The 23567-nt window shown below is 39.3% G+C and overlaps 1 protein-coding gene across 4 annotated transcripts in view; it reads left to right on the plus strand.

The window, feature by feature from the left end:
* Positions 1-23567, plus strand: part of LOC149775667 (sesquipedalian-1-like) — a 48536-nt gene that overhangs the window by 5622 nt on the left and 19347 nt on the right. For 3 of the 4 annotated variants that reach the window (XM_089942994.1, XM_089942995.1, XM_089942996.1), the window contains exon 2: positions 6297-6854. In XM_089942994.1, the coding sequence (XP_089799120.1) occupies positions 6537-6854 (318 nt within the window). In that variant the 5' untranslated portion in view covers positions 6297-6536. Of the gene's footprint in view, positions 1-134; positions 221-6296; positions 6855-23567 lie in introns of those variants that run through there. The other variant, XM_089942997.1, reaches the window with a different exon arrangement.

Genomic DNA, 23567 nt, shown 5'->3' on the forward strand with positions numbered 1-23567 from the left:
TAGTTATTGATAAGCAGCATCTGGTCATAGACCAGCTCTGAGTCTTCATTTTTACTTTAAAGGAATGCTGACACAACAACCAGAAAGAAAAAAAATGACATCATCGTACTTCTTGCCATCTTACATTATGTCTGCATTTTGGATGTGGATTTGTATGCATACTGGTGATATTTGTAGACTACGAGTCAATGAGATCTGAAAAATATTCTGCAAGATTTAAGTAAGTTCTGTTATCTCCCTTTTCCCAACATTTTGGCAATATTTGCACTTTGCATCGTTGTCTGAATAATGCACCCACCTTCAGTATTTTTACAAATGTGAGGTCATCACCTGGTCTTATTGTAGGAAAGATAATATATATTGGACAAATTGGAGCAAGACAGTTTAGAGAATTTTAGTATGTAAAGTTGGTCGAACCAAAGAGCATGCAACAATGTTATATAATTGACAGGAATAGTGCTATAACTGACCTATACTTTGTCAGTGATATTTTTCTTTGTCTAGTCAGTCAGATCTGATGAAATATTTTGTGAGATACATGTAATTTCTGATTTATTTTAATTTATAATAAATGGAAACAATTTGTTTTCATTTTTACCAGATTTTAATAAAGGTACAGTTTATGTAATGTATGCACACATTATTAGCTGAAATGGTTATTATTACCAATATTATATTAATCTGCTGGTTGCCAAATTACTCATGTTATAATATGTTATGAAAAGTACCTGTGATATTTCATACCATGTGAAAAATCCCTCAGAATTTAGGGGCTTCTTGCAGCCTCACTTCTTGAGATCATTTAAGAGATTTGTAATGATAAGATTTTTTTCCTCTTAACATTTTGAACCAACAGGCCTTCTGATATGATTAAACATTAAGATGCATGTTTGAGTAAACCCATAGATGGCTTTTTTTTGTTGTTGGTCTCTAATGACACTTTTAAGACCTTACTGGTTATATCATGTCAAGGAAATGAGAGTTAAGTGCCTTTACCAAGGATTCACCAAGGCAGGAAACAGAGGAGAGGATGGTCTTGGTAAGTATTGAACCAGTGTTCCTTGGATCATAAGGCTGACATGCTACCATTAGATGGTCACATTGAGAGTATCATTTCAGTCCTGATTATTTCACACGGCAGCTTATCGTAGAATTTAGCCAAATCTCACAATATTTTGCCAGTATGACAGTTTGGCCTAATGAAACATGTTTGCAATGCATGGTCTTTAGGTTCAGACCAATGCATGGTTTTTGAGTTCAGACTAAACTTTTTACATCACATATACTCATTTCAGCAGAAGAAAATTATTATTCAGATAAAAATTAAACTCACAAAGTGAGCCTACAAGATGGTCCAAAAGTCAGCAAGATTTTTCCTCACACTCTGAGTATCACATGCACTGTAGTTTATCTTTTTATACCCTCTAATCTTTCATGGGCCATCTGAGAAGCTGTTGTGACTTTCATTGTTGAACATGTCTGATGCAAAACCAGAATGGATTGAGGGCAGATCCTGCCTATGCCAGGCTGGTCTGGCTGCAGTGACATCTCTTGGCAAGGCACTTTATTCCATTAGTTTAACTTTAAATGTGGTGATGTTGCACCAAGCACCACACACAAAATATTCATACAACATTAGTATGTACAAATTTTTTTTAAAATTTGCTTGTTACAGAGAACTATTTTCCTATTGAACTTTGGCAAATGTTAGGTATCTAAAAAACTGATAATTTTATCTTTGGTTATAATTATTTGTACCCCTGAAAAATAGTACTGATAAAAAGTGACCAAATTTACAGAAAAACTATGCAGTGTAACCACTCTTTTTTCATCAATACTGTACTTGCTAACTTTAAAACATTGATGTGTTGCTTGTAGAATTCGCTGCAAAAAGTTGAAAACTTCATTGTCCTTGAGACAATCATGTCCACATTACACTTTAACCAATCACCATTGCTCTTTAACCAATCGGCACTGCATTCACACCAATCAGCATTGCACTTTTTAACCAATTAGCATTGTACTTTAACCAATCAGCATTACACTCTAACCAGACAACATTACACTCTAACCAATCAGCATTGCATTCTAACCAATCAGCATTGCATTGTAAGCAATCGGCATGGCTCTTTAACCAATCAGCATTGCATTCTAACCAATCAGAGTAGTGATCAGGATTGTTAAATTTGAAAGAAAAGGCCTGAATAATATGATCTTGTTCATCTCGACACAAGTGTGTCTGTGTGTGTGTGTGTGTGTAATGTCACACAACATTTCCTATACCATTTGAGATACAGACTTTGGGATATTGTTTGGAACAGTCTGTATATGTGCATATTTTTAGAATTTTTGTCCATCCACTGATGGGGTGGGGTGGAGCTTTGAGGGGAGAACTTTTGCATCTATATACATTGAGATAAAATATGAAACAATTTCAGGTGTTTCAGCTATTGTGCAACTCCTCCAACACCATTGAGCTTCATGTGGTATGTAGATGTGCACAACAGTTGAGAATTTGATCATCCCAAGGGTGTGGAAGTGGCCCCTAGGTCAAAGTTCACAACAGTTGAGAATTTGATCATCCCAAGGGTGTGGAAGTGGCCTCTAGGTCAGAGTTCACAACAGTTGAGAATTTGATCATCCCAAGGATGTGGAAGTGGCCCCTAGGTCAAAGTTCAGAAACTATCAAGATTCAAACCAAATATCAATACTTACTGGGCATAAAAACAAAAATTGAGATATACGACTAACATTAGTCCCTAGGTCTGTCATTAGTGTGAGGCCTTATATATAGGAGATAGGGAAAAACAGGAAAGTGTAGCTCTGTGTGTTTTACAAACATTGTCTGCTTTTTCAAACTGCATTGGACAAAAAATATTTAAATGAAGTATTTAATTCAATATACAAGTGCTGTGCAAACATAGTCAAGTATTTTATTCTGCAGTCGAGTTAAACATGTGTGCTCTGTAATTACAGTAGTAAAAAACAAAGCTACACTGCTTTAGCTGAGTCGGGGGATAGGATCAATAACGTACACTTTCTAACGAAGTACACAACGCATGTTCTTATATATTAGCAGTAATTTATTTATGGGGGCCCCAAGTGGCAGAGTGGTCTAAAGCGCTCTCCATTACGGATCACTGCCATCTCACCTCTGTCTGCGTGGGTTCGAGTCTCAGAATCGGCCAATGTGGTTATGTGAGAAAGCTTGCCAGTAGCTTCTCGAGGGTCGGTGGTTCTTTCTGGGGATTTCCGGGGTTCTTCCTCCACCATTAATACTGGCCGCCATGTATAGCCTATCGTGTGCTGAAAAATAGCGTTAAACCCAACAACAACAACAACAATTTATTTATGATAAGTAAACATGTAAATATTGGAAACCTGCATCAATGTTGGATGTTCCTTTCACCCATATTCAGTTGATGGATCAGTTTCATGATTGACTGCCTTCAACTGACCATGAATTATTAAAAAGTGTGCCACGTCTTCATCTTGATGTACAAAAGACTCTGAGCTTGAATTGACAAAAACTCATTTTTAAACTGTATTAAAATATCCATAACAGCATAGTTTTAAACCCTTAGTCCAAAGTTGTCAGCATAATTCTCTTGCTTTAAGTGTAATCAGTGTTTTATTATGATACATTCAATCCATATAAACTATGACCTGGGCATGTTTAAAATGATATTTACTTAGTTTTGAAGGGAATGTTTATTGAAGTAGAGCTCTACAACTGAGTACAGAATTGAGTTATTCCTTGTGTACTAAACCATCTGACACAATCTCTACCCACAAAAAAATGTATGTGTGTTTCTGCTAATGATGTGAAAAAGTAGATTAGACTGGTTGATGCACTTTGTATTCTACTGGTCATAGACTGGAAGAGCTTATGGAATGGCCTATTGTCCATCATCCATCTGTTAGCACAAGTTTGTTGTCACTACACCTCCTAAACTACTTGGAAGATTAGTATAAAACTTTGCACACACTTTCTTTCTTTTTGTAGTTTAGTTAATCCTAGTGTAGATCATGAAAATCTTGTTATCTCTACTTGAATGAATGGTCAACTTGGGGTTTTTATTATCTACTTGGTCCTCAATGAAAACAGTGCTGATCTGAAATCCAGTATGGCCACCACTGCAGCCATCTTGAAAATTTGTTATTGTTACTCCTCTTGAATGGATGGTTAGATAAACATGAGGTTTTCACTAAAGTGCTTTTATTGATGTCTCCTTGGTCCTAAATGAAAATGGTGGCAATTTGATGTCCAATATGGCTGCCAGGGAAGTATAATAATAATAATAATAATAATAATAATAATAATAAAGACTTTATTTAGAGAAGGTAACTCAATTAGTTACAGAACTAATCTACCTTGAGGCCTTCTATCTGTTATGTACAATGTATACAGTATATACAACATGATGTGAAGAGTCTGGCTTGACACTAAATAATTAAGTAATTTTAAAATTCAAAGTATCAGGCCTGGAACACATTCACAGGCATCAGTGAAAACATAAACATATATAAAACATAAAATATAATCCTGCATTGAAAAGTCATCTATAAAATTTGTTGATCACTACTCCTCCTGAACAGAAAGTCTTATTGGCATTGGGTTTTCATCCAAAGTCTTCTTGTGATCTTAACTTGGTCTTAAAGGAGAATGGTGCTGATCTGGTGTCTAATATGACTGCCACAGTGACCAGCTTGAATATCGTAACTACTGCTCATGAATGAATGGTCATATCATCATGTGATTTTCACTATGACTTTTTATACTGTTTTGTTGATCTTATGTTAAAATGATCTGACATCCATTGTGTGGCCATCTTGAAAACCTTGTTTTTAGCTATTCTTTTTAAAGGAAAATCAGACTGACATAGTGCTTTCTTCAGAAGAAAATGACTAACCCTCAGTTAAGCCACTGTTGTGGCTATCTTGAAAATATTATCTCTACTGCCATGTCAGCCTAGTTGGTCTAAATGAAAATGGTGCCAGTTGCACATGCAATATGGCTGCCGTGATGCCTTCATGAAAATCTTGTTGTCACTACTCCCCTAGCATGAGTGACATGGGGCTTTCTCCATAGACTTCTAATGATGTCTTCATTGTTCTCAATGAAAATGGTGCCATACAGTATATGTACCACAGCAGCTCATTTGCGATCTTGAATTCCTGGAAATTCCTTTTGGCCAGTAGAGATGTCCCATTTGAGGAACTCCTGTTACTCTTTTTTGGGGTCCAGTTCATGTTAGTTCATGTCAGTTTCCTTATCCTATGTTACTAATTTGGAGGTGAAAAATGGGACACTGTTTGTGCCAGATTGTTTTGAGGGCTTATGTGATAAAAAGTTAAAGGATCAGGGTCATTAAAGTAGGCTTAGTCATGTTACTGTTGTTGTTGTAGGGTTTAAAGCCATTTTCATGTTACTGTAACGACAAAATTACTTTTGGGATTGAGCCTAAATGGCATGATAAAGTTTTAAATTTTATTACCTATTAAATTTCCCAAAATCCCAATAAGTTCCAAACCTTGGAGTAAGCTACCCAGTTTATCAAAATCTTATACAGAACTGTACACAGTAAAATGGTACATTGTCAAGCACCCACTCTGAACACAACACTTGCAGTTCCTTAAAAAGGGCATGAGAGAAACATACCATATCTACTCACTTATAAGCAGAGTCAAACTGCAAAAAACACAGATTCCGATCTGCCATAGCATAATATGCCTGCAGATCAGGGTCTGTGCTGTTTGTTCTATTGATTACTCCTAACAAACTGCACAGACACTGATCAGCCAGTGCATTATGCAATGGCAGATATGAGTCTGAGATGTTTGCAGTTGGACTCAACTTATAAGCAAGTATATAAAGTATATATGGTACTTAATTGGGCTATGAAGAACCAATACACTAAAATAGCTTAAGTATTGTGAAAATCTGCATTAGTTTCTACCAAGATCAAAGGAATTACAAAATAAGCTATACATATACATCATAATTAGGTTAATGTTTAAAACTTCAGTAATTTAAGAACTGTTTTATGTAACTGCTAACACAAATGAAACTGTATCTTAGATCTGATTGTTAAATAACAAAGTCTTTTAAACAGTCAGTAAATAACTTGAACCTTAAACAAAGTTGTGACTAAAGGAAGCTTACAGGTAATGTGGAGTCCACTCATGACTTGGCAAAATGGCTGTTTGATGTAAGATTTTTCAGCATATTATATGCATTTGATTTTAGCATTATATTTTTTGAAAAATTATCACATTTATTGATCTCTTTTCAGATCTGAGACAAAATCAGAGAAGATAAAATACCATTGCAGAAAGTAAGAAAAGAGAAGTAGATTTATTTTTGTTTATTCCACGAGGAAGAATTTTTTCTCTCAAGAAATAATGTTTTTAAAAAGAAGTAGATAACAAGGAAGAACGTTGTATATATAACAAGGAAGTTCTTGAAAAAAATGAGATATGAAACAGAACAAGATAATGTTAGCAAATTGGTGAATTACTGATATTCATATAGTATGCGGCTAAATGAGAAAAGTCTAGCAAAGTATGCAAGTTCAGGAGCCCCTGCTGCAAAAGAAGGCGTGCTTCTCAAGAAAGGGGAGTTAAACAAGGGTTTTCAAAAAAGATGGTTTGTTTTGAAAGGAAATCTACTCTTTTACTATGAGAAAAGGACAGACAAGGAGCCAGTAGGAATGATAGTCCTGGAAGGATGCACAGTAGAATTAGCAGATAATATAGATGGATTCACATTTCAAATCAACTTTCCTGGAAGTGGTAGTCGGACATACATTCTGGGTGCTGATACACAGGAGGAGATGGAGTCATGGATGAAGGTTTTTACTTGAAAGTTTTCCTTTTGCTATCTATCTGACTACCTGCTGCTGTGTGTGTCTGTGTGTGTGTGCATGCATATGTATGTAGGTGTGTATGTATGGATGAACACGTAGATCTCATAAAGATGAAGGTTTTTACTTGAAAGTTTGTCTTTCACTATCTGACTACCTGCCTCTGTGTGTGTGTGTGTGTGCATATGTATGTAGGTATGTATGTACACATTGATATTATAAAAGATTAATTTTTTTATAAATGTATTTGCTATAAATGTTGAAAGAAAAAAGTCTTGAGTACTGTTCTTGCAATCTAATCTTGTGAAGCCACTTAACATAACTTGCAGTCAGTCTTTGTGTATGTGTCATAATTTTGTACCATAGATGCATGCAAGAACTAAATTTCATGAACATTGCACTTTGAGCAAAGATGCATGCAGTGTCTATATCTTGTGAGAACATTGCATTTTAAGCATGTGAGTGCACCAATGAACTGAAAGATTATTAATTATTATTTGTCTTAGATCAAAGATTATAGTCACACGGGATGTTTTGCAGTGAAGACAAATGGGATTGAATCTCACACAAGTCTTAAACTTTCAATAATGTATAGGAATTATATCCGTTAAAAAGGTACAAGACTTAACTGTCAGTTTATTTTGCAGCCCACTCTTATATTCCTTGTGTAACCTAAGAGTTCATTTAAAACATATCTAATCCAATCCCTTGCCTCACCATTGCTAACACCGGTGACCTAGATCCATGATCTTTGGACCCACTCCACCCATAATCATCAGGGTGTCACCTGTACCCATGTCTAGGCCCATTTTGAAATATCAGAAGGAAACTTTACTAATCTTACAGAACCAAAATCAAAATTATAGCTTCTCTGTTAATGTCTTTCAACCTTTTGGTCCCCAAACCAATGTGTTGCTGCCTCTGCCTGAATGCATTTGAGCTAAGTAAGTTGACAGGAAAAAGTGCAGAAAAATTTACCTCTCATATGATGCAAAAGCCTGAATTTACACGCCAGCAAATTTAACCATTTCAGCTTCTTATTCTTAAATCAATGCAGGGGCATCTCTAATATAATCAAGTGTTGTCCACATATTGTTCTCGTGAACTTTGATAAGAAACAGTAACAGGAAGCTTGATTTATTGTAATAAAATCATAATTACGGAGAATGGATTCCAGTCACCTAGACTTTTTACTATGTGACCTATAAATCAATACAGTTCTCTTTTCCCATTGGCTGACCACCTGCAGCAAACCAAAACTTTCACATGGAAACCACTTCCTCCATTAATGTATTGAGTGCTATAATGCTGGATTCTGATATTCCATCTTGAGAAGTAAAGTCTTAATTATTATTGGCAATGGCACATACAAAGCAAACTGCGAAAAAGTCCACTGGACTATGGAATTCAATGCTGGAAATGTGAAAACAAGTGTGATATGGAACTTTACCTCAGTAGAAGAAACTAGAATCATGGAATATTATATGAGCAGCAGGGGGGGCGAATCCGACATTTTGTCCAATCGTTATTTTGCTTAATTATTACTTTCTGCACTCAGCGGATCCGGTGTCGTCAGCGCCTGGTAAAAAAAAAACGACGTCGGTCCATCCTACACGACGGTGACATCATTTGGTTCTGCGAGCCGATCCCAGCGTCGTCAGCGTCCGGTAAACACAGCAACGACCGCGTCGATGTCATTTCCCCCCCTGCTGCTAAGTGGTTATTTACAATGATCTTACAAACAGAGTGATCACTAACTCCTCCTCTTCTAGATCAATTAGGTTATTTGACTGATCGGTAAGTCTAAAATTAATTCTCGTTAGAAACCGATTATGGCATCGCATATAGACTGGATTAATCGGGCTCTCAACGATTAAGAATCCGGGAGGGGCTGTTGGCGAAAATGAATAAAGGATATACCCCTGTTGAGCTTGATTTGATTGCTTGGTATCTACCTGGTAACTCCCTTCGATAACATCACACACTAGATTGATTGCTATCACCGATGCGATATTTACGTTGTATGGAGCAATATGCCTACCACCATCTCCGTTATCGTGTCTGAGGATAATTGATGGACCGAGAAAATCATTAAGAGACTTTCTTAGTTCTGGCGCGTTGTATCCTGGAAACTTGAAATCGGGTAAATCGGCTTCTGTGATATTATACTCGGTTAGGAATTTTTGTTTATTACCATCGCTGTTATCGGATATCATTTTAACGATTCGTTCATTGATATATTCCATGTCTGATATAAGTTGATTTAATCTCGATAAAAGCACCAGCGATATCATTTAAAATAACTGTTAATATGACGATCGATTCAGGGGTTTTGTCATACTGAAAAAACCACTGCATGATATTCCTGTTTTGAAATAAAAACCAACTGGGTAATAACGTGCTTTTTATAATAGACAAATTATCTCGATAACTGGGATTAATTTCATGATACGATTGCGCATTCGTGTGCAAATCCGCGGGGATTTCATTAGGTGGATTCTCGGGCCAACCTAGTATGGTTCTTATTGAACTGTTATAAATATCAACCATATACCCCGGTGTGCTTATTTCAATCGTCGACGATAACGTCGGTTCATGAACCGTAATATCGATTTTTGATTCTTTTCCTGTGATCGATTTTATCCTGCGTTGAAATTCTTTATTGATTTGTTCTACTTGGTATGACCCAGTTGGTATTGTAACCTCATTCCAGTCTGGGGTCCCATCGGGTTTATTTGTCCATGCAAAAACCAGCGAGTTATTAGGTTGTTGTCCGTTAAATGCTTCCGCTCGGATATTAGGCCAACTGTGATATATTCGCAATTTTGCCAGCGCTATTTCCTTCACTGGAATCGGAGAAGGGAAGTTTACACTGAATTCTGGCTTCGTTGATGTTATCGATATCATATTTGTTTGTACCGGAGTGGTGTTCTCCGCGATCCGTTGAAGCAATTGCAACCCTTCGGGGTTCAGCGACATTATTATTATTCGTCGTTTCTAGTGTTTAATTTCAACACCGAATATTAACAACCTGCTTGTTTTCAGGAGAATGTTTTAAGCCCATTGAAGTTGTTTCAGTGACGTGGTTTCCATCTTCCAGTTGAAAATCCTCGATTTTTGACATCGCGGAGTCATACAACTGGACCATCGTGGAGAATTCAACATCGGATATAAACAAATTATCTATCGCCAACGAGATAAACCCGGATAATTTCGAGTACGCGTCGGATACTATTTGATGTTTTACTGTATACTCGTTGAGTTTTTTCTGAGAACACGATGATATCTTTCTAGTGATTGCGTTGGCGACTCCAGCAATTGTTGTCGCCGCGGAGATAGCGATTGGAACAGCGATCGGGGCCATCATGGTCACCGTGGATAAAATAACACCGGTACCGGCTACTATACCTGACACCGAGCACACGACCGCGTCGATGGTGGTTATTTTTCGACGGTATTTTTTTATTTTTACACAGTATTGTTCGGAAAGCGTTTTCAAATTCGCAGAGAATTCTTTTACGGTATTGAATCGATATTGATGTGACGTCGGTGATACCTCTGATTCAATTACCTTGGTGGTCATTTTTATTTTAAAAGAGCTAGTGTTTTTAATTACTTAGATCCGCTACAAATTCCACATACCATGGAATGATTGCACTGGTTAAACTTTTATTATCGGTTTTAATTGTAAACGGTTCAGTTGCGCCCTTGTCTATAATTGTTGATATTGTATTGTTAAACCCGGATGAACTTGACGATGATATACTGAACTGCATCATTGAAACCAATGTAAATCGATAAATACCCTTAACAGTTGCGGTGATATTTATTATATTATGTGTAGGAGTCCAATCGAATGATTCATGCTGAATCGTGTATACTGTGTTGATGGTGTTTTCATGAGGGATTTTTATTTTTGTCACCTTCGGTAGTCTGTTGTTAATCGCTGCAACATCAGTTTTGATTGTTCCTATTTCCTGTATATGAACGTATAACCCCGCTTTGATCGTTTCAACATCAGTTTTGATTTTTTCTGTTTCCTGTCCATATGTGTATACATTCCCTTTGATCGATTCAACGTTAATTTTGATTGTTTCTATTTCCCATTTATGCGTGTCTATACTCATTTCGTTCGTTACAACATCAGTTTTGATTATTTCTATTTCCCGTTTATGCGCGTCTACACCCCTTTTGTTCGCTTCAACATTAGTTTTGATTATTTCTATTTCCCGTTTATGCGCGTCTACACCCCTTTTGTTCGCTTCAACATTAGTTTTGATTATTTCTATTTCCTGTGTCACGTCTACATCCCTTTTGTTCGCTTCAACATCAGTTTTGATTATTTCTATTTCCCGTTTATGCACGTCTACACTCCTTTTGTTCGCTTCAACATCAGTTTTGATTGTTTCTATTTCCTGTCTATACGCAGTGATATCATTTATAGTTATTGTAATTTCATCCGGTCTGGTATTTTTTTTACCAAAGAATTTATCAATGGTGTTATCAGCCCTGTTAAAATTTTTTCGTAACGTGTAAAATTGGCCCGACAGCGTTGTAAACTCCGAAATAGTACTTTTTATCCCCACAAGATTCGGTTCGGTTACCGTCGGGGTTCCAAAAAAACTAGCAGTAGTGAGTTGTATATCGGTGACAGACTTTTGTATCCCCTCGAACTGATTTGCTTGCGCGTTAAATTTATCATACTAATTTTTTAACGAATCCGACACGGATATATAATTGTCGCCAAGTGTACTTATTTTTCCATTTATCGTCAAGATGGATTCACCTGATTTAAGTCGTCCGTCATCGGTATACAACACGATAGTGTTCTCGGCGGCATCACGCTGTCGTATTAAAACGTCATTCAGCGACACATTACTGGATTTCAGTTTACCCTGGCGGTCTTGAAATACAACTATTTCGCCCGGGTCAACACTGGTTAAATTTAACGTATCAGCGATTTCATCCTCAATTAGTTTTTTTATGTCATCGGTGGCGAGCGTTTCCATGGATTTTTTCAGCGCCGAAACCGGTCGTCCCCAAATATCAATCATTATTATTGTAAAAAAAAACAGTGTTTTTAATTAACCCGCCGGGCCTCTACGACCCCACTAGTGTATTCGTTTACAACCACATGAGGTGGTTTCCGCGATGATGAAATCGCCGCGAGTACGTTCAATACCTCACGGCCGCATATCGGTGGGTCACTTAATTGTTGTGTTGGCAGCGTGGAATAAAAAACCGGGGCTGAACACGCCCGGATATACCGCATGAACTCGTTTGGCGGGGCTAACCCGTATGAATCAAAATAGACGATCGCACGCGGATCAATTGCGTATGCAACCCAATGAGTTCCCGCTCCGGAGGATTTATCGAGGTTAATTATACCGGTTTCAATATTCCTTGGTTTTGTCGGTAATTGATCCCTCATAAAAACACCTCTGAAGTTTTTTATCGCTAACGCGTTTGCGGCATCTATTAAATCAAAATTAGACATAGGAGTTATTAAACGGTTCCCGGTAGTCTTAGACCCTTCCCCGAGTACCATGAATACGGGGTTCCCGGTAGTCTTAGACCCTTTCCGGCTACGGGTCGTTTTTTTTTATAGCCTTTCCCGGTTGCCTTCTTCAATGCCATTCCCGCCGCGGTACCAACGGCTCCTAACGCAGCCGCCTTCGCCACTGCTGGGGCCGCCGCGGCAATCAACACTGGAATCGCAGCTAACAACGGAAATATCCCACCGGTCTTTTCCATGTTTTTAATCGCTGCGGCCGAAAAATCTATTTGAACACCCTTTTTATTCTTCATCGCATCATTGAAATGTTTTATTTGACGCGCCGTCAACGATATCTTATGATTACCACCTGCCATCTGTGACGGCTTTAACGTTATTGTGGTTCCACATTGTTTAGCCGACTTTGATCGTAATTTCTTGACTTGACCATCGGTCAACTCTACACCGACAACATTATACGACATTTTTATTGTAAACGCGTTTATGTTTTCAATTACATGTTTTCCACTGGCGCATCAACGATTCTCATTCGTCCACCAACGCCTTCTAGCAGCATTGATTTATCGCTGAGAATGACAGCAACCGCTCTATAATCGGCAATAACGCCGCGAGTTACATTAGCTCGGAAGTGTATATCAACGACGGATTGTCTTGTTAAATCAAGATGTTCCAGCGAAAAGTAATAGATCGGATATAGTTCTTTGAAATCATGTTGTGATATTTGCAAACCAGTGTCGACGTTTTGATCACGACTCATATACGACAGCAACCGATGGTACACGCGTGCAATATGGTTTTGACCGTAATTAAGTTGTATATCCTCAGATGGTTCCTGCTGTCCGTTTATTCTCAGCAAGACGTCAGTAACGCCTAATCGATCAAATATCATATGGCTGGATAGTTGATTATCAACTCTCATCATATCCTGCAACGCAACAAATATATGACGCGGAGCCGAAATGCCTTGTTGTGATGCCAGGTTCCATGTGAATATACCATTGATATTTGATTGCTTAGTATCTGTTGTTGTTGTTAGCCAACTTAGTAATGATTTTCCTCCCTGCTCCATAAAGGATAGCAATCGTGCCTCTGTGGTAATGGATGGAGTCATTACTGGCATCCACAATAATATTTTAGTTAAAACGACTTTACCAGAGTCATTATTTGGATTCGCAAGATCCGCTGGAATTCTCCAAATTGCATTTCTATCATCACCTTTTCGCACAAGCACCACGGTATGCTTTGCTCCGTAGATAACTTTTCGCACGTTCCTACAAAATCCAAATATATGATGCAGTGGAATCGCGCATGAGAAAGATCTACGCGACCCTGTTAACATTGATATGCGTGTTGCAGCTCCGATGTTAAAATTAGGATCGCTGTTTATAATCATATTCTCAACATCAGCGTTAGCGCTATCAGCATTATTTCTTGGTCGTCTTACCACAAATTGCGAGTTTCCAGCAGTGTTTCTAGTATCCTTTGCAAACATCATAGATGGACCCGCTGATCTTGTATAATCGTCGGAATATCTTGCTAGCCCGATTATTGTTGTAGCCACATCAACATCGCGTTCTATAGACTCGATCTCTCTTCCATCAATGAGATATTTTGCGCTCTCAAATAGCGCCATTACGCCGTTATTGACTAAGCCAACTTTGGTATCATCTGGATACGGTGCTGGTACAGCAGGAGTATCGGCCTCTGTTACAAGTTCTCCTTCGATTTCAATAAACGCTTCACATGGCAAAAAATATTTACTGGTATCATGGACTTGAAGTTCAATTCGCGATCGTATGTTGGGTTGTACTGCATGATAGGAATAAAATTGATAATTACGGACAGAATCATCCTTGTGCACTGGTGCGTCCATATCAAACGCCGGGTCAGCTGTTCGTTTAAACATTTTATTTAATAATACGCTGATGCATCTAAATCATCGTCGTCGTTTTAAATTCTTCGAATTTTGTCGTGGTTTTAAACCACTTCCCGCTATTATGTTTGCGATGTCATCTTGATTATTGTTTACCAACGATGCTAGTTTTTGTTCCACTGCGTTATTTATTACTTTACTGACATTTGCAGGCATCACTGTCGTTGATGGCATCACCGGTGGTTTCTGTTTTCTTTTTCTCACCAACGACATTAGTTTGTCCTTTGCTGCAGAAAACGCCCTTCCGGCGACATCTCCAATAGCGCTGATTCCCTTATCACGAATAACATCAATAGCCTTCATTCCTAATTGTTTGGCTAACGGCGCCACTTTTGGAGCCATTCTTGTAAATAACCCCGCAATGGTGCTACCGAGACCGTCTCCGTACCACGCGCGGTATACGGGCAATCGTGAGTTTACCACGTAGACGCTGACTGGTTTATCATGGTTGTAGTGTATAATCATCTTTATTATAAAAAACACCAGTGTTTTCCAATTAGTGGTTGATCACCTCCCTTCCCACCACCGAATCATAAATTTTGTCAAAAACATCGATTTTCTCTAAATGATTTCCTGGGGTTTTCATCGGCGGTAAAAATCCGCGGTTTTTGTCAATTTTTGTCGTTTTTTGTCAGTTTTTGGTCGGTTTTTGCCGGTTTTTGGTAAAAAATATCGATTTTCTCTAAATGATTTCCTGGGGTTTTCACCCGTAAAAACTAACCAAAAACGACAAAAAAACGACCAAAAAACGACCAAAAACGACCAAAAACTGACAAAAAACGACCAAAAACTGACAAAAAACGACACTTTTATAATTTTTTTAATCATCCACTAACTCGTCTATGAGCGTTCGATATGCATTAATGTCCATGATACCACCGGCAAATAACCGCCTGCAAATATCAGCAGCCTCATTGATTATTTCCGGAGAGTTATTTCCGGCTCGTTTTCCTCCGATTAGTATTTCTAGCCGTGATATATCACTGAGAACACTACCAGGACAAGTAACGTCTTTACCAACAGAGTATCCTTTTCCGTGTTTTGGTCTTTCACTTTTTACTTTATTGTGGAATATTATATAATTATTATCACGCGGTGGTAATTCATTTTTATATTTACTTGCCAAATACACTATTCTTGTCCAGTCCTTTAACGACCTTATATTTTTCTCGTAGCCGCTATTGATATGCTCATCTCATGTTTCCTTAGCAAAATTTGTAACAGTAAAATTAACTAATTCTTCGTAGCCGAGATTTCTAATTGTGTCTATTGTGCTCTTTTTAAGCACATTACGGGGTATATTCCCCTCTTTCTCTATTTCTTCCGGTATTTCTTCCGATATTTCTTCTTCTGGTTCTCTTGCGGTGGCGCCTAGTTCTTCTTCATCGGCTATTGTAACATAAGGTTCTTGTGGGTCCGTTATAGCGAGTGGTGGCGGCCTCCGTGTTGTAGCAACCGCTATTTTCGCAGGGAGTGTTTCCAGAGACTTTTTTGTTTGCTCGGTCTGAGCCGCTATCTTTTCAAGCGCACGGAGGACGGGCACAGTTGCCGCCGTAACATCTTTGGTCGCTTTAGTTACCGGAGCAAAGAGCTGTTCGCTTCCAACAGCAAAATCAGTTTGTAGTTGTTGCCGCGTTTGAAGTTGTTTTCGGACCCTGTCTCGTAACGGTATGAACTTTTTAAGCGCTACTAGCCGCTCTCTGGCTAGCCGAGTAGTAAGTGATTTGCCTACCATTACTGCAATTGCTCCGTTGTTTCTAATTTCCTGCCGAGTGTGGCCGGGGGGGATATATCCCAGGGGCTCCAGGGAGTTTTCGTCTATAATCCTTCTAATGTTTTTAATTTTATTAGAGATTTCTCGACGTCGTTCAAAAGCCTGTCCGAGTTTTTTTCGTACTGTCTCAACAGCAGTAAATAGTCCAATAAATGCATTTACCTCATTGCCATACAAGTTTTCATTGATCGTATATTGTAATCGCTTTATAAAAGAATACTCGCGTGGCAGGGTATATCGACCTTTCTTTGATTGCTCGTTAATAATTTCATAATCGGACAATATTTTTTGGTTATCAAGCTTATCAGATAATTCAATTCCTTGATTTTTTAATTTTAAAATCTCGGTTAATATATTATTGATGTCTTCGATATTCATATTCTTATAAAACATCTTATTTCTAATATCAAAAAAAAAAATATTTTACAAAATGAACCCCGCGTATCAATCCCGAGGTGTGTTTAGTATTTTGTCATGGTGACTTCGTCATGGCGACTTCGTCATGGTGACCTTGTCACTCGCTGATTTCTGTTACATATGAAAATCGAATTCTGTGACCCGTCCTTTTTGAGATCGCTGAATTTTGTATTCCTTCTGCAACAAATTGTACTGCGGGCACACAAATATCAAAATATCTACTGGCTTCATTCATCGACTGAAAAGTTTTTTCTTCGTGCGTTATTGTATCAAATGACTTTACGGGTTTTGCTTTTTTTGAGTATTTACTGGTTCCGCCTTTTTTGGTATTCTGACTTTGCGAGATAGCTTGCAAGTTTAGAAGAGAATTATCAGTCTTATTATTATTAATATGATCAATCACAAGCCCATTCTCGATTAATCCGTTGAATGCTTCAAATACAATCCTGTGAACATAATATCTTTTTCCTCCCGCAGTAAACATCAAATACCCGCGATTATTTACGGTACCAACCGGCTTCTTCAGTCTACAATTTCTAACAACGCCGTCGCGAGATGCCTCGTAATTAACGAGCACAGGATGCGGCTGAAATTCTTGGTTCATTTGTATAATAATACTACTTGTCTAATTCATTATTTGGTTTAATTATAAACCTTGCAATGTAGTCCTGAGGAGTTTTGATGACTGAGTCAGCGGTGGGGTCAATGACGGCGTTTTTTATTCGCTTGTCATAATAGCGTTTTAGTTCCCTGTATCGCTTTCCGCCACAATTGATACACAACTGCGATTTTCCTCTTACACCAACGTGGCAAACCAAGCACGGTAGGGGGCCAAGAGAACCATTACGAACGCTTTGTAAATGATACCCGCAGAATTCACCTCTACATGATTTATTGCACCGGGTTGTCGACCCAATCATCAACCATTTGCATTTATTCATTATACTATATTCTTTTATTTAAATACTTGTTTTAATTATATGGAGGAGTTCGAGAGATTAGCAGCAATTAAGCCCTGGAAAAATATTAAGTTCAATCTCGATAGAGCCCTCAAGGACGCACCAAAAGCGTTAATAAACGATAGAACCCTGTTAAATAAAATACGCGATTGTATCAATGAATTCAAGCGCGATGGTGCATCTCATAGTTGGTCAACATTTCGAATTGATGGTGTTGTTGATGCTACCATGAACGACAACCGCGCGGCAACGATAATATCACAACTTGGCTCCAGCAAGTATTTCTTCAGAGTAAAATTTATTGTCCGGGTGGAATCAGGTAATTGGATCATATGTGATAAATTTGAACCGGTTCTCAGCGACAAGAAAACAGTCACTGTTAGCCGCGACTCCAAGCCAGGGCTGTTAACCGGAGTTGACAGACCATACTATGAACGAGCGTATCCTGAAACAGCAGTTGTCTATGGAATATACCCGTTAAATAAGAAACCTGATATCGGAAAACTAGCGCCGATGAAACAGTCAACGGGGATAAATTGTGTAGCAGAACGAGTAATAGAGCATTTTACAAATGCGTGTCGAGGAAATAAACTGACCGATTTACGACGTAGCAAAATAAACCAATGGGAGAAGACAGTGCGCGAGCGAGGAGCAACCATCAGCGACATAGCGAAATTAGAAACGTCGCTGAGATTTCCAATAACCGTTACAACAATAACCGGTGAAGTATTATACGAATCAAAGTATAAATCAAATGGAGCCCCAATCAAAATTATTGATCATAACGAACACGCGTGGACGCCCGCGGTCACAATATTTCCACGGGATAGAACAGTAAAGTATATCCCGGGGGAATTCCTGGGAGAGGATGGTTTTCTTGCGGAGAGGAAACTATTTGATGCTATTGCCTGCTTGTGTAAAAATGACCCTGTATCAGTGTGGTTACTTCGCAGCGCTGAAAACGATGTGGATACCTTTGATCAGTTTGTAAGACCAAACGGTGAATTATATCGCACTGAAGCGTTTCACAACAAGATGAAAAAAACCGCCATGGAATTTGAAGAGCATGATGAACAACTGCTAACAAATTGTTTTACGATTCCATCGGTTGCGGCTCATGTTGCAGCAAGGAAAAATGCGTGGAGACCAACGCGCAAGGAATTTCTACCGGATGTACAATCCAGTTGTTTGGAATATTATCACGGTGGACTATGGAACACTGAATACAACCGCGACGCTATGATTTCCGTTGATATGGTTGCCTGTTATCCAGCGAGTTTTCTCGGGTATGGATCCGCCGCTGTGTACTTCAAACGATTTGGACACCCCAGACATGAAATGACTCGTGTTGCTATTAATGGACCACTGCCTGATTTTGATTTAACCGGATTCGCTCGCATAGTATCATTTGAATTCGCGGCAGGACTTCATCGCTGTTGTTATATTTGGATCGGTAGACACATGGCTGAAAAGAAGTGGCTGCCAATAGCGCTGCTACGGTACATGATTGATTGTAGCATGCTTGTATCGTTGATTGTCAGTGATTATCATACCGGGCGCAGACTGAAGTCTGTTTACCAGAACCAGAGCGTCTAGATAGCATAATTGACGAATCCAGAAAACACATTGATGCCGACGAGGAATATATCATCGAATGGTCCAAAAAGATATTCAACCAACGAAACTGCGAGGCAAAAGATCTCGGTAGAAGAATAATTGGTAAGTTCACACAAGGTGGAAAAAACTGCGACTACAAACGATATTGCTCACGGCTGATTATAGATGACGCAGAATATGATTTCGTAATCAAGGACGCAGTGGCAAAAAATAGATACGTGAACTGCAAAACAGCTTTCTTGTCCAATGGAACAAAGTTGGGTACAGTTGTTTCCTACAGCGATGGAGACAGCCCCGCGTATCCACATTTGAGGGCGTCTATGCTGGGTTACGCCGCTATCAATTTATTCTCGATGATAAATAGATTCCCCGACACCGCGGTTAGAGTAGCCGTTGATTCATTTTATATAGACGTAAAGTACAAGGGAAACTTAGCCGAGTTTACTAGTCCGGACGAGAGTTGGGGTATATGGAGAATTAAAAATGAAATACGACGCGATTATTCCCCGTCAGCAGATGTCACCGTTGAAAATAATTACTTACGCGGTAATAAATTATCAGAATGGTCTAATGCACCACCGTGTTCTGATCCAATTTGTAGATATAAAACAGTTTATTTAAGCGGCTGTGGCGGGTCAGGAAAGACGACTCGGGCAATTGAATTATTTCGAACGCGGGCAAGTATAATCGTGCTTACACCGACCCATAGACTAGCGCGAGAGATAAAACAACGAAATGTTGACGCCGTTACTTATCACAGCTTTTTTCGATACAGCGGCGGTGAGTGGACTCCTGATCGAATGGGGGAAAAATTTATTCCTGAAGTTATCATCTGGGATGAGATATGCACTGTTTCGTTAGATACTTTACAAATGTTTCTTGAGTGGTTGCTGCGCGCGAATACAGCGGTAATCATGTGTGGCGACCATGGCCAACCACCACCATTTGTCGGCGAGGGTCCACATGATTGGTTAAAGGGTTTTGTGGACTATTATGAAGAAACCGATACTGATTACCGAGCACTTGATGAACAACTGTGCGAGGTTAAAAAATTAATCAGATTACAGCCGGATAGAGTTCAATGTGAAATAATCCGCGAGGTGATTCCGGAAACGCCGTTAAATGAATTCTGGGAAACATGGAGACGAAACGATTTGATTGTAGCGAGTAGAAAGATAGTCAGAGACACACTTCAGCAAAAGTTGTTTACGTTGCATAAGGAAAAGTTTCCAACGCGCCCAGTGCCGTTATGTTATAGACCCGCGGACACACGGCGGCAGAACATTGAAGTTGAAATCCCGGGCCCGACAGCATCAGGGACAAAAAAACAAATTCTTGTGCTGAATGATATTGTGCTCGTTGATATCAGCATCGTCGAGGACGCGCTACGTGCTGATAAATCCCCGTGGACGCTAGGATACGCAACGACAATACATTCCTCGCAGGGATTGACTATCACGGATACAATTGTTTGGATAGTTGATAATCGCATCGAATGGTCAAATCTAGTCTATCTTGCAGTGTCCCGAGTACGGAGAATGAATCAGCTTCGAAGAATTGTTATTGACGAAGCCAGTGACAACGATGACATTATTGATGCTAGCGTCATTGATAGAAAACTCTCGGGTTACCGCCAACAGGATAAAAAAAACGGCGGCGTTTTGATATTGATGCCGAATTAATAATTGCGTTACGACAACAACAGAATAATCACTGCGCGAGTTGTAATTGTATAATGCGTTGGCGTTATTCGGATAAAGACACTCGCCAATTTACCGTGGACAGGATCGATAACAGTCTCGGTCATATCCGTGGTAATGTGAGGTTAACTTGTCTTGAGTGTAATAAACGCAACGGCGCTAGTTAAGGCCACGTGGGGGTAATTGAGTATCGTCAGGTATCACTTGTAGTTGCTCGCGAGTAAATCCGCGCTGTGGGGCAGTTGAATCCAGTCTATAGATCGGTGGTCTACCAGTTGATCGTGTTATCGTTGATATGTGTGGTAACACTCCAAATAGGATCAGTAGCTCTTTTTTTACCGCCTTCAAGCTCTCCTGGTTCATACAGATATCTAACACTGACATCGCCGAGAATCGGCTTGGAAACGCTATTTAATTTTGATCTTCCGGGTATATACTCGTATTTAATCGCGTCGCTGGGCTTCATGTTGATTGCTTGGGTAATCTCGTTATTTAACGCTGCAATTACGCCTGGCAACCTTTTAACCCATTCACGAGATCGTTTTTCCTGGATGAATTCCTTCGCGTATTGATACCCAAATAACCGTTCAGCAAGAGTCCGATTGAATCGTTCAACAATTGCCTGATCACGATGTAGCGCAGTATGACCTCGTCGTATCGCGACGCTATGATGTTTCAGCGTTGATAAAACAGCGCCGCGAAATTCACTACCAGGATCAACTTGTAATAGATTTGGCCAGCGCAGAGGACCCCTTCGGTAAATCCGCTCAAACGCATCGGCTACTTCAGTTGCTGACTTTGTTTTTAACGGCTCCGCTTGTTTGTATCGACTCGCAACATCAACTACGGTTAGCGCGTATTTGTAACCGTTGTCATGCGGCAGAAATAGTATATCAGCTTGATGAACTTCATTGGGTACGGTAACATCAAAGCGCGAGAAGTTGATTTGTTTAGGCGGTGGTAGATAAATTTGCCATATAGCCTGTTTGGATAACCAATTAGCCGCAGTGGCCTTTGTTACCTTTGCAGCGCTTGCGAGTTTACCAATTGCGGCCTTCCCCTTCCAGTATCCTCTCGGAGAATAATAGATGGATTCCATGTTGTTATTATAAACGCTAGCGTTTTCAATTACCAGCGCGAGAAGCTCCGCTTCCAATCATTAATTTACCTTTCATAGCCGATTTTACCAACCATGAAGCCAACTTTTCTTTGAATGATTTATCAGGAATAGCATTTAACGCGTGAATTAATTTTACATCCGCGATATGACGCTGTTGCAGATCACCGCAACGATAAGCTATATCATGTATCCGACATGCTTCGTCGATAACGTTTATTGGATACTCACCGGGTCGCGGCTGATTTTGATCATTGAGTCTGATATCTAATCGTGTTCTGGGGCCACAGTAGCTATATCCTGGGAGGTGCTTTTCTCCTGGATACTTTGCCCACGGTGTTCCGGGGAGTTTTGATAACTTGGCTGCAATATCACCTCCTCGCTTTTTTTTAAAACGTCTCCGGGTCTAGCAGAAATAAATCTAAATTTCTTTGTACCACATGTCGCACACTTACCAGTAAGCGCCGATCTGTTATTTCTTGTTGTAACGGTTGTCATACCATTTGTGCCAGTACGCACTCTACACTTCACACAATATAGATCCATAATTTATGTATAGAGATATGAATATAATTGATTTTTCAGCGACTAAAACGAGAGAACCAGTTAAGCATGTTGCAGCGTTACCAAACTCGATCCGGATGATTATCATCGGACCATCTGGATCCGGCAAGACGCAATTGTTACTCAATTTAATAATGAGATGGATGAAGTGGGATAAGTTGTATTTAATCGCCCCTAGCGTAGATGATCAACGATGCTACGAGGTGTTGAAAGATTTTAACGAGAATGCATCAGCGATCGCTGAAAAAAATGTTATTGAGTTTATTACAGATATCAATGATGCACCAGGCATTGATGATATTGATGGCGACGTTAACAATCTAGTCGTGTACGATGATGTTATGTTAGACAATCAAAAAAACCCAGCTAGGGTATTTTCCAGAGGCAGGCATAAAAACACCGACGTGATATATGTCACTCAACGATACACTCAGATTCCAAAAGTAATCAGAGACAACTGTAATATTCTTGCTGTATTCAACGGCGTTGATACACACACGCTACGAAATATTTGGCAGACATGGTGCGGGGGTGACATGGACTTTAATGGTTTTCGAAACTTTTTTAGTCATGCTCAGTCGACCCCACATGGATTTGTAACGATAAATTTACATGATCCTCGGACACGATATCGTATCGGACTTGACCAAATATTCGGTTAGTTGTAAATAATTTCCATTGTAAATAACTTCTTAGCAGCAGGGGGGGAAATGACATCGACGCGGTCGTCGCTGTGTTTACCGGACGCTGACGACGCTGGGATCGGCTCGCAGAACCAAATGACGTCACCGTCGTGTAGGATGGACCGTCGTCGTTTTTTTTTTACCAGGCGCTGACGACACCGGATCCGCTGAGTGCAGAAAGTAATAATTAAGCAAAATAACGATTGGACAAAATGTCGGATTCGCCCCCCCTGCTGCTATATGTGTTAGTATGAAATTCTAAAACAAATACACACTTGAAGATTTCAGACTGACTGAACAGTACTAACAGGTTGCATGTGCAAGACAAAAATGTCAAGACATAGTGAAGCCACCAAATTGGAGAAATATTTCATCATTTAAATGAATTGAAGCTGTGAAAGGAGCCTTTATAGAATGTAGAT

This window comes from Sinohyriopsis cumingii, chromosome 19, assembly GCF_028554795.1.
Source record: "Sinohyriopsis cumingii isolate HCF-2022 chromosome 19, ASM2855479v2, whole genome shotgun sequence".
NCBI classification, from domain to species: Eukaryota; Metazoa; Mollusca; class Bivalvia; order Unionida; family Unionidae; genus Sinohyriopsis; species Sinohyriopsis cumingii.